The sequence below is a fragment of the Haliaeetus leucocephalus genome, unplaced genomic scaffold (assembly GCF_000737465.1).
Source record: "Haliaeetus leucocephalus isolate CR32 unplaced genomic scaffold, Haliaeetus_leucocephalus-4.0 Scaffold362, whole genome shotgun sequence".
Lineage (NCBI taxonomy): Eukaryota > Metazoa > Chordata > Aves > Accipitriformes > Accipitridae > Haliaeetus > Haliaeetus leucocephalus.
Genome location: NW_010972798.1, coordinates 2,530,764 through 2,545,262, shown reverse-complemented (window position 1 = coordinate 2,545,262; position 14,499 = coordinate 2,530,764). Strand labels below are relative to the sequence as shown.

Below are 14,499 nucleotides of genomic sequence, written 5' to 3'. Positions count from 1 at the left end.
CTACAGATCATATGAGAATCTTTTGCAACACAAACACTACGTATGATATGAAATATATATATTTATACAATTACATATGTATTTCCTGCCATACATAATAAACATTGATTACTAGATGAATGCAAAGAGTCAATGACATATTTACAAATAACCTAGTCCCTGTACTTCTCAAGCACTTATCCTTCCCATTTTCAGACAATAGGCTTCAATATCAGTTTTCCAAAGTTTTTCCCAAAGTCAGGATTTTAATCCACAATTAGGTGTTTGAATAGCCAGCCCGATTTTCACAACTCTGAACAACCACAGTTCAGAGGCTGTTGAGAAAGGATCGCAGCTGTAAGTTAGACCAAGTACACAGGTATCTAAATATTTATTAAAGGCTCATTAAAAGTTTGTTGGTGGTACCAAAAAGATTCCCACATATTTCAACAGACAGTGGCTAATATTTCATTGTAAAGCACAGTATTTTCTTTCGGTGCATTCATATATATGTATGTACACCCTTTATATTTCTCTGGATACTTTTACTTTCAGTATAATCTTAACGGAAACCAAGCTAACATTTAAAATTGGACTGGTGTCCCACATTATGCCACATGAATCTGTGCATAATTCAATATTTGGGAACAAAATTTACTGAATCCATGAAAATCTGCTCTCCGCAATTGTAAAATTTTTGTGCTTCAAAACTCGTTTGCATTCTGAACACAGTTTTGCATTTCATTTTTGACAACTCAGATAACTGATTTGAGGCATCTTGTTCCAAGCAGAACCCACTGTTTGTTTCATAATACAAAAATATTTTTCTATATTATATCAGAACAAAGAAATGAAAAGCATCATCAAATATTTTTCTACTTTACTTTTTTCCAAAACTTCATTTTAGCAATATTCAACATGTTCTTAGGAAAAAATTCTCTTTAAAGAGAGGAGACAGGAAAACAGTCAGGGAGCTTGGGGTTTTTTTGTTGGTTTGGGTTGTGTTTTTTTAAATCAGCTCTAATTAAGAATGTTACGCTAGATTAAAGAACTCTAACACATTACTAGGAAGGAGGATTAAATCTGATGATTAAAAATTGATGTGGTGTGGATTACCGCACGTCACTTGTGCTAGAACAGTTTCAGAAAACTCAGTATTTCTCAGTTCGCTCATCACATGATGCTGATTGTAGGAGCCTACAAAGAACCTTCACACCGATCTAGTTACAAGGTAGTTATTTGTATTTTTGCTATTGAATTCATTTACATATATTGGAAAGCAAAAAAGAACATAAAAGAGTTTATACAATCAGCTATAAACGCAAAACTCTGGAAAGCTGAACAGCTATGCTACCACCAATGAAGTTTGGCTCTTGCAATAGAAACAGCTGTTGCACCTAATGAAAGCACTCAAAATTTTTCTCTAATGCAGCAGAATTATAGCAGTGCCTATTTTCCAAATGGTTAAAGGGTCTGTCAGAATTGCCATTACAAACCACTGTTTTCAGAGTTTTATATTCTAGAGTCAGCCATAAAAAATTCATTCAGGCTGAGATCTGACACAGAAGGGCACAAAGCCTGACACCCAAACACTTCTCCTTTTGTCACAGTGGAGGGCTTATCAAATTAGTTTGAAATTAATCTAGGCAATTTTGAATTTACAGGACTGACAAAGTAGTAATATATGTTTAGCTTCAAGTGGTTTGGGTGCTGCGCTGCTCATCCAATTCACTGACAAATTTATGTTTTTAAGCCATCTAATTTATCAAATGGGCTAATTATTTTTGGAAGCTTTAAATACAAAGAAGTGAAAAATGACCTTGTAATTAGCTGGAGAAAAGAGAACATTACTGCACAGAAGATGCCTTTCTCAGTATTACCGGGCTATGGACTTTCCAGCCACAAGGGCATCCTAGATTATGTTGGGAGATTAAGAACCATCCTCATACAGAGGCTTTACCCATGTACTAGATATCCCTGGAAAATGCCTTGGAGGCAGGAAAAATGGGCTGGGTCAGTCTCCCAATATCCCTATTCTCCAGGATTTTACCAACACTTTTCCTTGCAGTCCCCTGGCTGAAATGTGAGCTTTGTATTAGGGATTTGGGGATACAGACACCTGGGTCTAAGACCTTTCAAGCAAGTAACGGAGGGACCGAGTCCCAGTCTACTTCAGGACCATGGGCATTCCTAAAAAAATTTTTTACCACCTTCCTTTTTTTTTTTTCTTTAGTTACTGGCTCTGTCCAAATTGTGTTATAGGTTGAGTTGCAAAGGTACTTAAATATCACACCGTCAGCATTACCTGAGAATGGATTTCTCTGAAGCCACCCTTATGAATGAAAGGCCCACCTAAAGCAGTCTATAGGAAATGTTACGGGAAAGGGCATCAAACCCTCTCTTTTAAAGAGGCTTAAGTCTTCACCAGTGAACAGAGGTAGAAATTTATTTTTGCTTACTGGATTTTAAAGTGCAAATTCTCCGCTTAATTCAAATTACATTTGAATTTATTATTTTAACAAGACTGATTTAGCCCAGTTGTTTAAGCAATGACCTCCGATGCCCAAGGGTCAGCAGCGATGAACAGAAAACTTCCAAGAGAGATTGAGGAGAACTAATCTGGTAATTCAGCTCGGCCCCACAAAGCTCGGTCCAGCCACTGGGTCTTAAGCAGATGGGGACAGCCAGGTCTGGCCGTTATCGACTAGGCGCTTTGCCGACAGACTCCCATGCAATGGAGGTGACGGCCAACGTGAACACGAATGCTGGGACTCGTGGTAGAGCTTGGCCCCGAGTAACTCAAGGAACCAGGTCCCTGCGTGGCCGTTGCAGGACTTCACAGCAGCTACAGACAGGCAGAGGGGTTTAGGGTATCTCAGATACATAAAGCGGCAGGGAGGGTCCCCATTTCCTCTCTAGGGCCTTTGCTTCCCGGCAGTCTCGTAAGATAAAAAAAATAAAGAAATGAAAAGAGATTACTTTCCTATCGCAGAAGAGTAACTTCATTAATAAAGCCCCACAATATTGTTACAGTGAGAGGCATTTCATTAAATAAATAGATACTTTAGAGCCTATCAGCCAGAAACTTTTGACATCCAAAGAGAGGAAGAGCCATATAAGTGCAAGTGCCAGTATGGCTCTTCTTCCCCTATGAAGTTAATAATGTAGTTCTACTTTTCTCCTCCATTTAGCCCCTAGGCTTTCATAGCAGTTTCATAGGATCCTCTTAACATCATCTGAACAGCCAAAGGAGAGACAGGAGTTGGCAAATAAACACTTCCCTACACTTCCACATGTGAGACACTTCATAAAACCTTCACATCTGAGTTTACCTCAAGGGCATCACGTACTTTGCAATTTAGATAAGTTATTATGCCCATCATTTGCTGAGCTCAGTGGAATGCCTGTTTCATAAATCTGAAAGCAGAGCAAACATGGATGAGTGAATAAAAGAACAGATGTAACTTACATAAGGATAAGCATATAACAAAAGCTGCACTAATATATGTGAATATGAAATGAAGTAAAATTAGCCTGACATATTATATAATCTTTTAGCCAGGCACACAGATTTTCAGTAGTTGACCTCTACCTACTACATCTCTGCCTTCTGCAACAGCAGGGGAACACTATCTGATGAACTGTGCTCTTCCACTGACATTATCTCTTAATTGAAAATCAAGCCATGGAAAAGGGCCATAGACTTGCTAGGCTTTCGGTCAGCCAGAGGAGCAAGGAGGGAGATTCATAGTATGCTGATGGAAAGGGGACGTGTTGCTGAATAGTGTTGTGCTGGCTACTACAACAGTTATTTGATGTATATGACTTTGTAACGTCTTGTAAAGTCATCCAAGGCCACGCCACAGCCACTGGGAACTGCGCTTGTTCTCAGAGTGCGCAGGCTTCAGAAGCCGTTGCGGTTTGGTGCGCTCTCTCCACTCCAACTTGGCTATTCCTGAATTAATAGAAGGAAATTAGTTCCTGGTTTGTTCACGTCTTGGGGCTGCGATGCAGCCGCGTGTTTCATGAACGCATGGACCCGTTGTGAAAAGGGAAAGCAAAGGATGGGAAAGTTGAGGAAAAGCGCATTTTCTGGAACAGGAGTGGAAGTCTAATGTGTAATGCCTTATGTGTAATGAAGTCAGAAAAGGGCAAATGCAAAAGCAAAATGATGTCAGTCGCACTGATTCAGGTAGACTGAGGGTGAAGGAAACTAAGAGCAGAGCAACCAGATAGAAATGCAAAACTTTTTGTTAGAGTTAACGAAAGATTGGCTTCGTGCTAAGATTAGAGAACACGTATTAAGACGTTCTGGAAAGGATTAACTCTGAATCGGCGACAGCCTCGAGAGGGACAAGAAGTAACTGTGGCAGAGGTTTCTAACCCAGCACTGAGCGAAGTTTTCAGACCAGGCAGAGGAAGTTACGAGAGTTCATGTGAGCAGAAAATGAGATCTGCCCCATTGAATCTGAGGCGATATAAAAGAAACGTAGGCAAGCAAAAAGTCCCATTAATAAATTCAGCCCCACTGTAGGGACAATAAAAGTGTGACCGCATTCGCAGAGCTCTTTGTGTAAGAGAGAGGTGACAATGGGATTTTGGCAGTTACCAGTACTCCTGGTCCCTAAAACCAACTCCTGCCCTTGTGAGTCTCTGGTTCTTTGGGTCTTGCATACAAAAGAAAAAAATGCCCCAGCAAGATGCCTACCTGGCCCTCAGCCTCACTGGAAGAAGCAATTGCATCCTGCCTATTACTCACGCTCCAGACACCAGCATCTACTACAGAGCTGAGCTCTTTAGTGACCACACACTAAACAGCTATACCTCCTGACCAGAGCTAGACCAGCATTGCAATACAGAAACAGAGGCTATGACTACTAAGAAACAGCGAGCTTCTGGGCATACAAGGTTTTACTCAAGCCTGAAGCAGATGCAGGAAGTTTTAAGTTTGCTGTTGCCTTCTATGTACAGAAGGAAAGTTTCTGTACATAAAAGCATGGTTTTTCACAGCTAAATCGGTTGGTCTAATAACCAGTATCATCTACACCCATAATGCTTAGGCCATCAGCTACAACAAAACACTGCTAATGCTATTGGGAAGGAGTGTTTTGTGATGAAAAAGGCTTTGATCTATTCCACCAAGCTATAGGGTGCAATAAGTCACTGGAATAATTTTAAATAGCAGCAAATCTAGCAATTGAGCAGTAAGTGTCCTAAACATTAGAATAACATAGCTGGTTGTAGCCGCCTGACAGTTAAATGGCAGGCAATTCCGGGCATTAAGAGTCCCCACGTAAGGATTTAGATCAACATTTTCCCAGACCTTGCTAATCATGCTGTCAGTTATAAATGAGGAGTCTGCTTACCTGCTGCCCTCTACCAGAGAGGGTCTCCAGCCCTATAAACACTTGCTACCAGGTATGGTTACTGCTGTGAAAAATAGCATGAGTCAACAAGACGGCTCATAGCAAACACTGCGCTGGACAGTGATTTCAGGAGAGCTTATAAAGTAGAAAAGGACTGTCTGAGTTGTAAGGTAGTTAATAAGTATAATTCATCACCAGCATCAATATTATTTTTATTCAGTTCCTCATCAACAAACACTCTTTCCTCCATCTGCTTTTAGCATTGGAGCTTCGCTAGTGTGCTAAGAACCTACCGGCAAACACCGTTTTTCAGTGTTTCACTGAACTCATTCCTTTACGATGGAAATGTGCAATGGAGCTGTCTGTCAGACTTCTTTCTTTAAAGAAAGGCAATACATACAAATGAGGCATGTGAAAATACAGAAATGGAGCATGAGGGACAACATATTTATCTCTGGCATCGGCATCTGAAGCTATGAACATTTCTAGAAGCAGGTCCAAGGCAAGAGTTGCGCAGTCAGTCGGGTTACATTGCCAAACAAACATAGGGAAGTGACTTTGGCCTGCCCGTGGCAGTTCAGATCATTTGCTACTGTGCAAACCCACTCCCTTCCAAAAGCAACCATAGCAGCTCTAAATGCACTTCACTTAACACACAAACAGTGAAATCATGATTTTTTTTTTTCCAGATACTGAGCAATCTTTGTTCTAACTGACCTTAATGGAATGTACAGACTGAGGTTTCATTCTTATTAAAATACTGGTAGCTTTTCTCAAGCATACGCTCAGCTTTTCCTCCACACTGTATACAGCCATCCCTACTTACTCGTAGGCCCTTCAAGTACTGTTTCTTTGGTCATATTCACTCCAAAGTCTGCTTTAGCCAGTAGCTCTGGGGGACAAAGGAAAATGTTGAGACGTACTTCGTGTTTAAAGGCCGCTCATTTGCCTTCTTTTACTGCTAGCTCCCAAGTAATAAAAATAGATTGTGTATGCCAGAAGATCCTTTTTGCCGTTACATGTTATTTATAGCTCCTGCCTATATTTTCAAAAGCCCCTGTTTCTTATTTGAGAGCGACTCCCCCAATTTGTACTGAGATTTAGGAAGTTCGGATGTTTAGGCATATAAAGAATGCATATGCAGGCATCCATGTGAGACATACTTTTACGATTTTACAGTTTACAGAGTCTGCTGCTTAGCCATCTCTATTTTTTTTCTAAACAAAGTTATTTTCCTACAGGAGTTTGTCCTTGTAGGATCCTGGCTCTCTCTCATTCGATTCTAAACTCTTTAGCAGGTACTATAGCTGATATTTTGCATTTGTATTCAAATTCATGCCGATCTTCTAAAAGGCATGTGTGCTTTCAAGTTAGCTTGTGACGGGAACAGCTACCCCGTTGTTGGATAAGCCACGAAGCTTCCTTTGGACAGTCAGTAAGCCATCAAACGCGGACATCTGTTCCTTGGAACGGCCCCCTTGCAGCAAAGGTTGACAAGTTTCGTGACATCTGTGGCCCATCAGGACTTGGACAAAACCACGCTGAATGATGGATAGTACCGCAGTGTTCCCTCATTGTAGTTGGTACATATCGTGGAATTAGGAACCGTATGTGGGATGTCTTATCCCAATGAGTGCATGGGAAGGGCAAAGAATATACTTGCCTTGTGGTGTTTCAGGGCAAAACCAGACACATCCAGGCAAGTTCAGAAGCGACTGGTAGGGCATTAACAGAAACGCAGTAAATTTTTCAGAAAAGGAGATATGAACTTCCCATAAAGCCCTGCTTTGAAAAGGAGGTTGGTCTGGATGACCCCCAGAGGCCCCTTACACTGAAATCTTTCGATGATTGTAATTCAGCTGCAGCCAGCGATGCTGCTTACATATCCCTCCACACCGCGAGCGAATCAATCAGGATGGCATCCAGAGAGCAGGGCAGAATGCTCACAGCAGCAAGTCTCTCCCCTTTATCCATCACCGGACAACATGTACAAAAGGGCAGGATTAGAAATATTTTTATATGCTCCAAACAAGACCTGTATTGTTCCTTATCTTTGTGTGGTTCCATATAATGTCATTTTCAAAAACTCCCGTAGGTCCAAATCAAATCCTAAGCCAAAGGGAAACCATATATTGCCTCACCTGATTAGACCCTCCACAGTTTATCCCTCCAGCTAATCCTGTTGCGTTGCCAGTTATGCAAAGAGCTCTTTGTTTTCATTGCAGACAAACTGCATTAGATAAGCGTACCAAAACCATAAGTATTTACAGATTCTGCCCAACCGTAGAGAACGATGTAAAACCATTTCAGTTAAGAACGGCTGATGACCTCAGTATTCGCATGGACCACAGATTGTTTTCTTCTCGCAGCAAACTCGTAACTGGAATTCAGAGCAGGCTAATTGACTTATAGTCCATCCAGGTACTTCTGGTGCACTAATTCTGCTTTTCACTTTCTCACTCCACATCAGAATAAATATGCCTTCATGTGTGGCACTGAGGAAAGGCAGACACAACCTCACTCATTCGGCTGATTTTCCCCAGGAATAAAAGAATGGAAATACTTTTGAGACAAGGCCTGTCAGTGCCGCAGCTCTGTGCTGGTGTCTCAGCAGCACACCAAAGGCTGTGCCATCGAGGCCAGCAGCTTCTTGTTCTGAGGACACACACAGAGGTTTTGTCCTTCCCATTCATTCCCCTGGCTTAAAAAAATAGCGTCGTTTCCTTCAGGTGGGCCAAACAAATTTGTTCTTCTTGTCCCGTTTCCCGTTTTCGTTCAGCCACCAGCCTAGAGAGCTCTCTATCCTAACTTATTTCCCCTAAGCGTTAGGCATGCAGACCCAGCATCGGCCCATTGCTTTGATTCCCCAGGTACCTTCGTGGGCTTCATGGGCGGACAGTTGAAATGCCAACAGTATATATCCGTACTCTTGCAGAAGCCCAGGTGCTTTCTCGGTGTTAATTCCCTTGCTTTTTGTTCTGCCCCTCCCCAAATCAACAATTTCCACCACTGATACCTGCCACAACATATTATCGATTCAAGAATTGGAAGCACAAAGGAGAATTTTGGGGCAATGCAAAATAAATGCAATATGAACGTAAAGAGCACAGAATAAACTCTACTGAGTACCTGGTTCATTTTCAAATTTCTGCCCTCAGACCCCTACACTTCTCCGCTTAGCTTGATCCCAAAGCACCTATAGGTACCACAAGGATGTGCTGTGGACCAAGCATGTAATTCGCTTTAAAGGTATCTTCTGTTTCTATTTCTTCCCTCTTTCCATTTGGTCTTCATTCTGTCCATTCCCTTTTTTTCCCTGCTCCCTCCAGCTGATCGCAGGGGCCAGACTAAAGACAGAGACAAAAATCCAGCGAAAGAAATAGGGTCAGGAGCAGCCTGAAATCGGGAGCTAATGAGGAAGAAACAGGAGGAACTTGAAGAGATGGGCAGTAGTGCACCGAGCAGCCTCTAGCTGGGCCAGGGCTGTAGACATTGATTCAAAGTAGAAATGCTGCCACTGCACTGCTGGGAGTAACTGTGGGGGCAAATACTCAGGATATCTTGAAAGTAAGATGTCATAGCAGCAGAGGATTAAAAATAGGTTGAAGCCCAATTTGTCTTCATAAGTTCTCAGGTCACCAGGCACTTGAGAAAAAGACCTTAAAGACACTGTAGAGCTGGGTAGATGGAAGAAGAGTGGTTTCATATGCTCAGGAGAGTATTTAAGGGACTTCACTCCAAGGGTGTCAAGCAGCAAGTTCGGCTACCGAGAGCTGAGCACAGCCCCTGCAGACGGGACGCGACGCTGCCGACCACCTCCCACGCACAGACCGTGGCACACGTGGACGTAAGCGCATCAGGGGATTAGAGATGGGGAAACATAACCCAAAGTCCAACTAGCGCGAAGGACTGACCCAACGTCATCGGTCTCTGCGCAGGTTGGGATCCGGCCCAAAATGAACCTCACGTGAATCACTGGCAACACCAGTAGCAAATGGTCTGCTGCGAGCCAAGTCCTGCAGAGCTCTTCGCTTGGGCTTCAGGGCTGCTTTAGCTATATAGGCGCTGCAGGGTTCAGCTATATAGCCCTGGGATTCAGTCTCAGCATCAGTCTGTAGCCAGCTATTGCTCTGCTTGGGAATAAGTCACAAGTCTTTTCCAAAATCCATTTTCCTGCAACAGCTGTTGCTGTAGCACTAATCACGTTTGGGCTGGCTACAAACGGCATCCTTCTACCTACTCCCGTCCACACGGATTCTTATTTAATGTTATTGGGGGGAGAAAAAAAAAATGAAGCTATTGATTTAAAAAATTTGCATTTCCCAATGAGAGCCCCAAAGGTGGCTTACCGCAGTCTGACAGCAGAAGAGCGGGCACAGGGAGGTTTTAAATCAAGTCCAAAAGGCAGAACATAACGCTTCCAATTTACTTTCTTAAAATGAAATGTTCGAGCTAAAAAGCCATGAATAAGCACTACTGAACACTGCAGCCACGAAAAAGAGATTTTTAAGCCATTCTCCCCCCCCCCGCTCCTTTATCTTGTCAAGAGACTGTATTTTCATTGTGTTCGTATGGTAATTTAAATCATGCTAGGGCTCAGAGCATACAGTGTAATTGTAAGTCGGCAAGGGTTTGAATGCCATCATTGCTGCGCAAATAACATCATCAACTCATCAGCTGTGTCAGTAACATTGCAATTATGTAAGCAACTATTATTTCCACCCCTGATATGCCATATTAGAACTTATTTTGGGGGCTGGAGCTGACAGGTATTCCATAAACATGAAAAGCACATAACAGCAGCCGAGCCATGGTTTGAGACAGGAACATCATTCCACTGGGGCTTTCTGGGGGCATCACCAGCAGCGCGGGCACCGCTGGATGGTCCAAAAGGAGCCGCTGTAAAACTTGTGGCTTTTCTGGTGCCCCCTTTGCCCTCATCCCACACCCTACCCATCTCCCGGGACCCGTTTCCCTTCTTCTTACCACCCTTTGTGCTCACTCAAATGCAAGCACTACCCCCAAACTAGAAAAGATGACTTTTATCTGCAGAAGAAACTTACGTAGACATTTTAATTTGGTCTGCTGCAGAAGAGTCTTGGGGGTTTGGTGGTGGTTTTTAATATGGCTAAGCCCCTGGACTGGAGCTTGGCACTAGGTGATTAGTCTTTCTGAGACTTCCCGTGTGCTTTTGGCCAGATCAATGATTTCCTAAGCTTTTATTTCAGCTTCTTAAAAATGAGGCTAGCATAATGATTCCTTTCTCTAATACTCCGCACGTTTATATGGTGAGCATGTCACAGTGGAGCCAGCCCGCGAGGCTGCCTTCAGAGAGCCCCCACCTCCCCGCGCTCCTCTCGCGATGGATCTCTTGGCAAAGGCCAAGAGCAAGCGCCCATCGACGTTCACCAGCGCGGTAGAAAACTCTTTCCCGTGGCATCGCGCGCGGTGCTACGCAAAGCCCACCCGCTGAAAACGTCACCCCCGCACGCTTCGCGGGGAGGAGGAGGCAGAGCTCCTCTCCCAAAGACCTTCTTGAGCCCTCGGCACCCCAGGGAGCCAGATGTAATTGCCCATAAACTTTTCTGCTTGCCTCTTTTCCTCTCTCACACACACGCACGCCCCTACCAACACAAACCATGGCCAGAGCGCGTGGCCCGGCTCCAAGCTGAGGAGCACTTTAGTAACAGCTCAATAGATGAATAAATACAATAGGAAGCGACGCTCAGATTAATTCACAGTCAGCTGTTCTGTGTTGTGCCTAAAGAAGCAACGCTCCGCTGAACGCGTGTCAGGATGATAGATTCAGACTTTTTCTTTTTCTTTTTTTTTTAAATATTTCGGCTTAAAACGCAATTGGAAGATTGATTCTTTAGATCCTCGTATTATATAGGGTCTAGGTCTTGAGTATAACTCATTGCGAAGGGAGATGATTCTCATCTTCACCTTACAGAAACGCTGCGTATCGCAAAAGCTGACAAAGGGTATGAATAAAGGTAAGGTATGGGGAAAGATAGCCATAAAATTATGAATGCCTGGTAGTTACAGAGTACCTGCACACAGCACTATTAATTTATATTTTTGGTTGCTTTGAAGTCACCCCTGCAAGGAAGATGTGTCTATCTGAATGTACTCTCTATTAGAATAATTACGTTTTTATTCTGGGGGTACACTGAGGTCATCTATTCTTTTACTTTATTCTCTAGTGTATTATATTCATGGGAAAACATATTTATTCAGAACTTCATTTTGATTTAATAGAAAAATGGTTCTTGCCACAGCAGTGTGGAATACTCATTTTTCTCCATGTGTTGATTTTCGGCATATAAATGCCAGAAGCTTCTGTTCTCTTTCCTTATCAAGAAAAACTTGCCTGAGATTAATTTCCTCATCATCCCTTCCTTTTAAAGTGGCTGTTTCTCAATGCCATTTAAAGACAGAGTTGTGATAAATTCCCGTTTTCAATGTACAGATTTCAATGAAAGAGTCTATTGCACGGCAGTAAAGTAACTGAATCCAAATAGAAAAGGACAAAAAAAAAAATTATGCAATCAGGTACTGCTACTCCAGCCAATTGTATGAGAGGTGCCTTCATGTATTTTTCTTTCTGATGACAATTAGTTTTGAAATAAACTAACTACAAAAGCTTTTGAAGTTTCTATAGAGGGCAAGGGACATGCTTCTGACACCACTTCTTTATAATTGCAGATTGGACTAATTGAAGACTACTTATACCAAGTAGAAGACAATTACTTAAAGAACAAAAGGCTGAGAACAGCTAGGAGGGAAAAAATGAAGAGGACTCAAAGTACACAGCAACATTAGAGACCAGGAAATACAAAACTGTCCCTTACCAGCCCTAAAGACATGGTCACACAGCAAACAAGAAAATTAACACTGTAGATATTTGATAGATAGGTCAACAAAACCACCTTTCCATTTAATGAGCCTTCCCCTCACTATAGGTTGTCTTTAGCAAGACACTCCTGCACTTCATTAGTCTTAACTGGATGGAATAAATGCCTTGTGAAAGGTTTATTTTAAATTGTCTTGTTTATTTAAATAGTAACATCCCGCCAAAAAGGGGCCTGTATCTTCTGCTCTGAGAATATTCTGCATCCAAAGCCTATAAAATCCTGCTGGCTTGATTATCGCCCAAGCAGCACTGAAAACAAGGATCCCTCCATCCTCAGAAGAATTCAGCCTTACATTGCCTTCTTTCCAGATTAATGCCTTACAGTACAGATATTGGTACAATCTATAGGTGAAAAGCGGCATCATGCACCTTACGGCTGCGACAGCTACAAGTGCAAGAGACACAATGCTGTGAAAAGAGAAGGAAAAAAAAAAGAAAAAGAGAGAGAGAGCCCAGCTGTTGCCCTGTGGTTAAGAACGTGAAGTCCTTCACTCTTGTCTGTGCCCTAAGGATGACATCCCCCCCCCCCCACTGGTTGGTAATTGTTTTTATAAAAATGAACAAACACACTCCAGGGAAGAGAATAACTGCACCTGCCTTCCCCAGTGCAAATCTCTTGGTTAAGGATCAGCGACACGTCTTGCACTCCCACAGCAGCAGTCTGTCGTGTAGGCACATCTTACGTCGCTTTGGTCTTCGAGGGAGCACGGGTTCCCAAATCCCCGGAGAGCTGTCATCAGTGAGCAAAGCAACGCACCTACTTTTCAATAGAGATCACCTTATCAGATGGCGTCTGACAGGCATCCCCAGCTGACACGCGCAGTCTCTTCTAAGGCTGGCGTTTCCTTTTTGTTCGCTGTGTTTTCTTTATAAGAAAATAACCTCACCCTATGAAAACAGCATTCAGTTCATGACGTTTTCTCATTCAAGGGTGACTTGAAAACAAAAAGATCGAAAGAAAGGAAAAATCCACTCCCCAGCCCTAAGATTTAATTAAAAATCCAGGACCTCAAAGGTATTTAGCCACTTAATTCCCATCCTCTATTTATCACAGATAGAAGTCTAAATCCTACAGATTTTTAGCTTCTAGAGACCATCTTCCTAGGCCCTCATAAAAGATTTTTGAAAACTAAGAAAGAACTGGCAAAAGCTTTGATGGTCCTTTGTTCATTGTTAACAGAGTAAGTATAAAGAAATCTTTTTGAGAAAATCTGAGCTAGCCTGAGCTCCTTAAACATGTGGGACAGAGAAACGAAGAATTATTGCCCTTCGGAGATGGCATTATTTTGCTATGGAGTTGGTTTTGTCAGATGAAGTTTTATGACACATAGTGGCAATCATCCATCTTTGATGAGCAGACACACACTAAATCAGAAAAACTGCTCCCCACGGATCATCAAGTCACAGACAACACACAGTTTGGTAAATCATGAGGCTCTTAAGCAAATACTCTTGATTTGATGCAAGGTGGCTTACAATTCCGCAATATTTAATGCAAAATTGGGTATTTTTAGCCAGAATGATGAAAAAGAATAAAGTGCGCTGAAAACGGGTGATCTTTGGGAACAAAAAAGCAACACTGCCAGTGAAAAACAGTTGTCTGTGCAACATGAACAAGTTGAGCCGAGCGCACTGAGAAAGATGTACCAGCCTCATCACGGAGCTTTGCCAGAGACCCAGATCCGAGATAAGACGTGACATTTCACTTTTCAGAAATCAGGTAGGGCGGAAAACCTGTGTTACGCTGCAGATCAATACACCACAGAGAGAGAAGGAGAGGGGCCACAGCCCAAATCAATCCGTAAAGTGTTGGAAACATCTAGGCCAACACCTGGCTACAGAGCCCTTTAGCCTCCAGAAAGCCCCAGACTAAAGCAGTTGTCAGGAGATGAAGTCAGCCATGAAACAACACAGAGCAAACATGAAAGGAGCTTCTGTGATGGAGAAGGGCATTGCTATTTTCCAAAAATACCCATCTGTAATGCACAGACTCCCAGGCCCAGATCTGCATAGTATTTTATTCAGGACCCTTTGAGAGTCAACTTTACTCCGTGAATATACCACGTTTTGGCTCGACAAGGTAGAAGAAGTGGCGGGGGGGATTTCTGATGCTTGCTGCATACAGTATAGTTTCTAAAGCATGAGATTCACTAGGATCACCTACAAAAATTAAAACACATACTACTAATTAACTTGCCTTTTGAAGAAATTGGAGACTGTGTTATAATGATTCTCTGG

The 14,499-nt window shown here is 42.5% G+C and overlaps 1 protein-coding gene across 1 annotated transcript in view; it reads left to right on the top strand.

Moving 5' to 3' along the window:
- Positions 1-12,170, top strand: part of SPATA16 (spermatogenesis associated 16) — an 84,455-nt gene extending 72,285 nt beyond the window's left edge. Inside the window, 1 exon segment of the mRNA XM_010573090.1 lies at positions 12,054-12,170. Coding sequence (XP_010571392.1) covers positions 12,054-12,170 — 117 coding nt within the window.
- Positions 12,171-14,499: the final 2,329 nt, after the last annotated feature.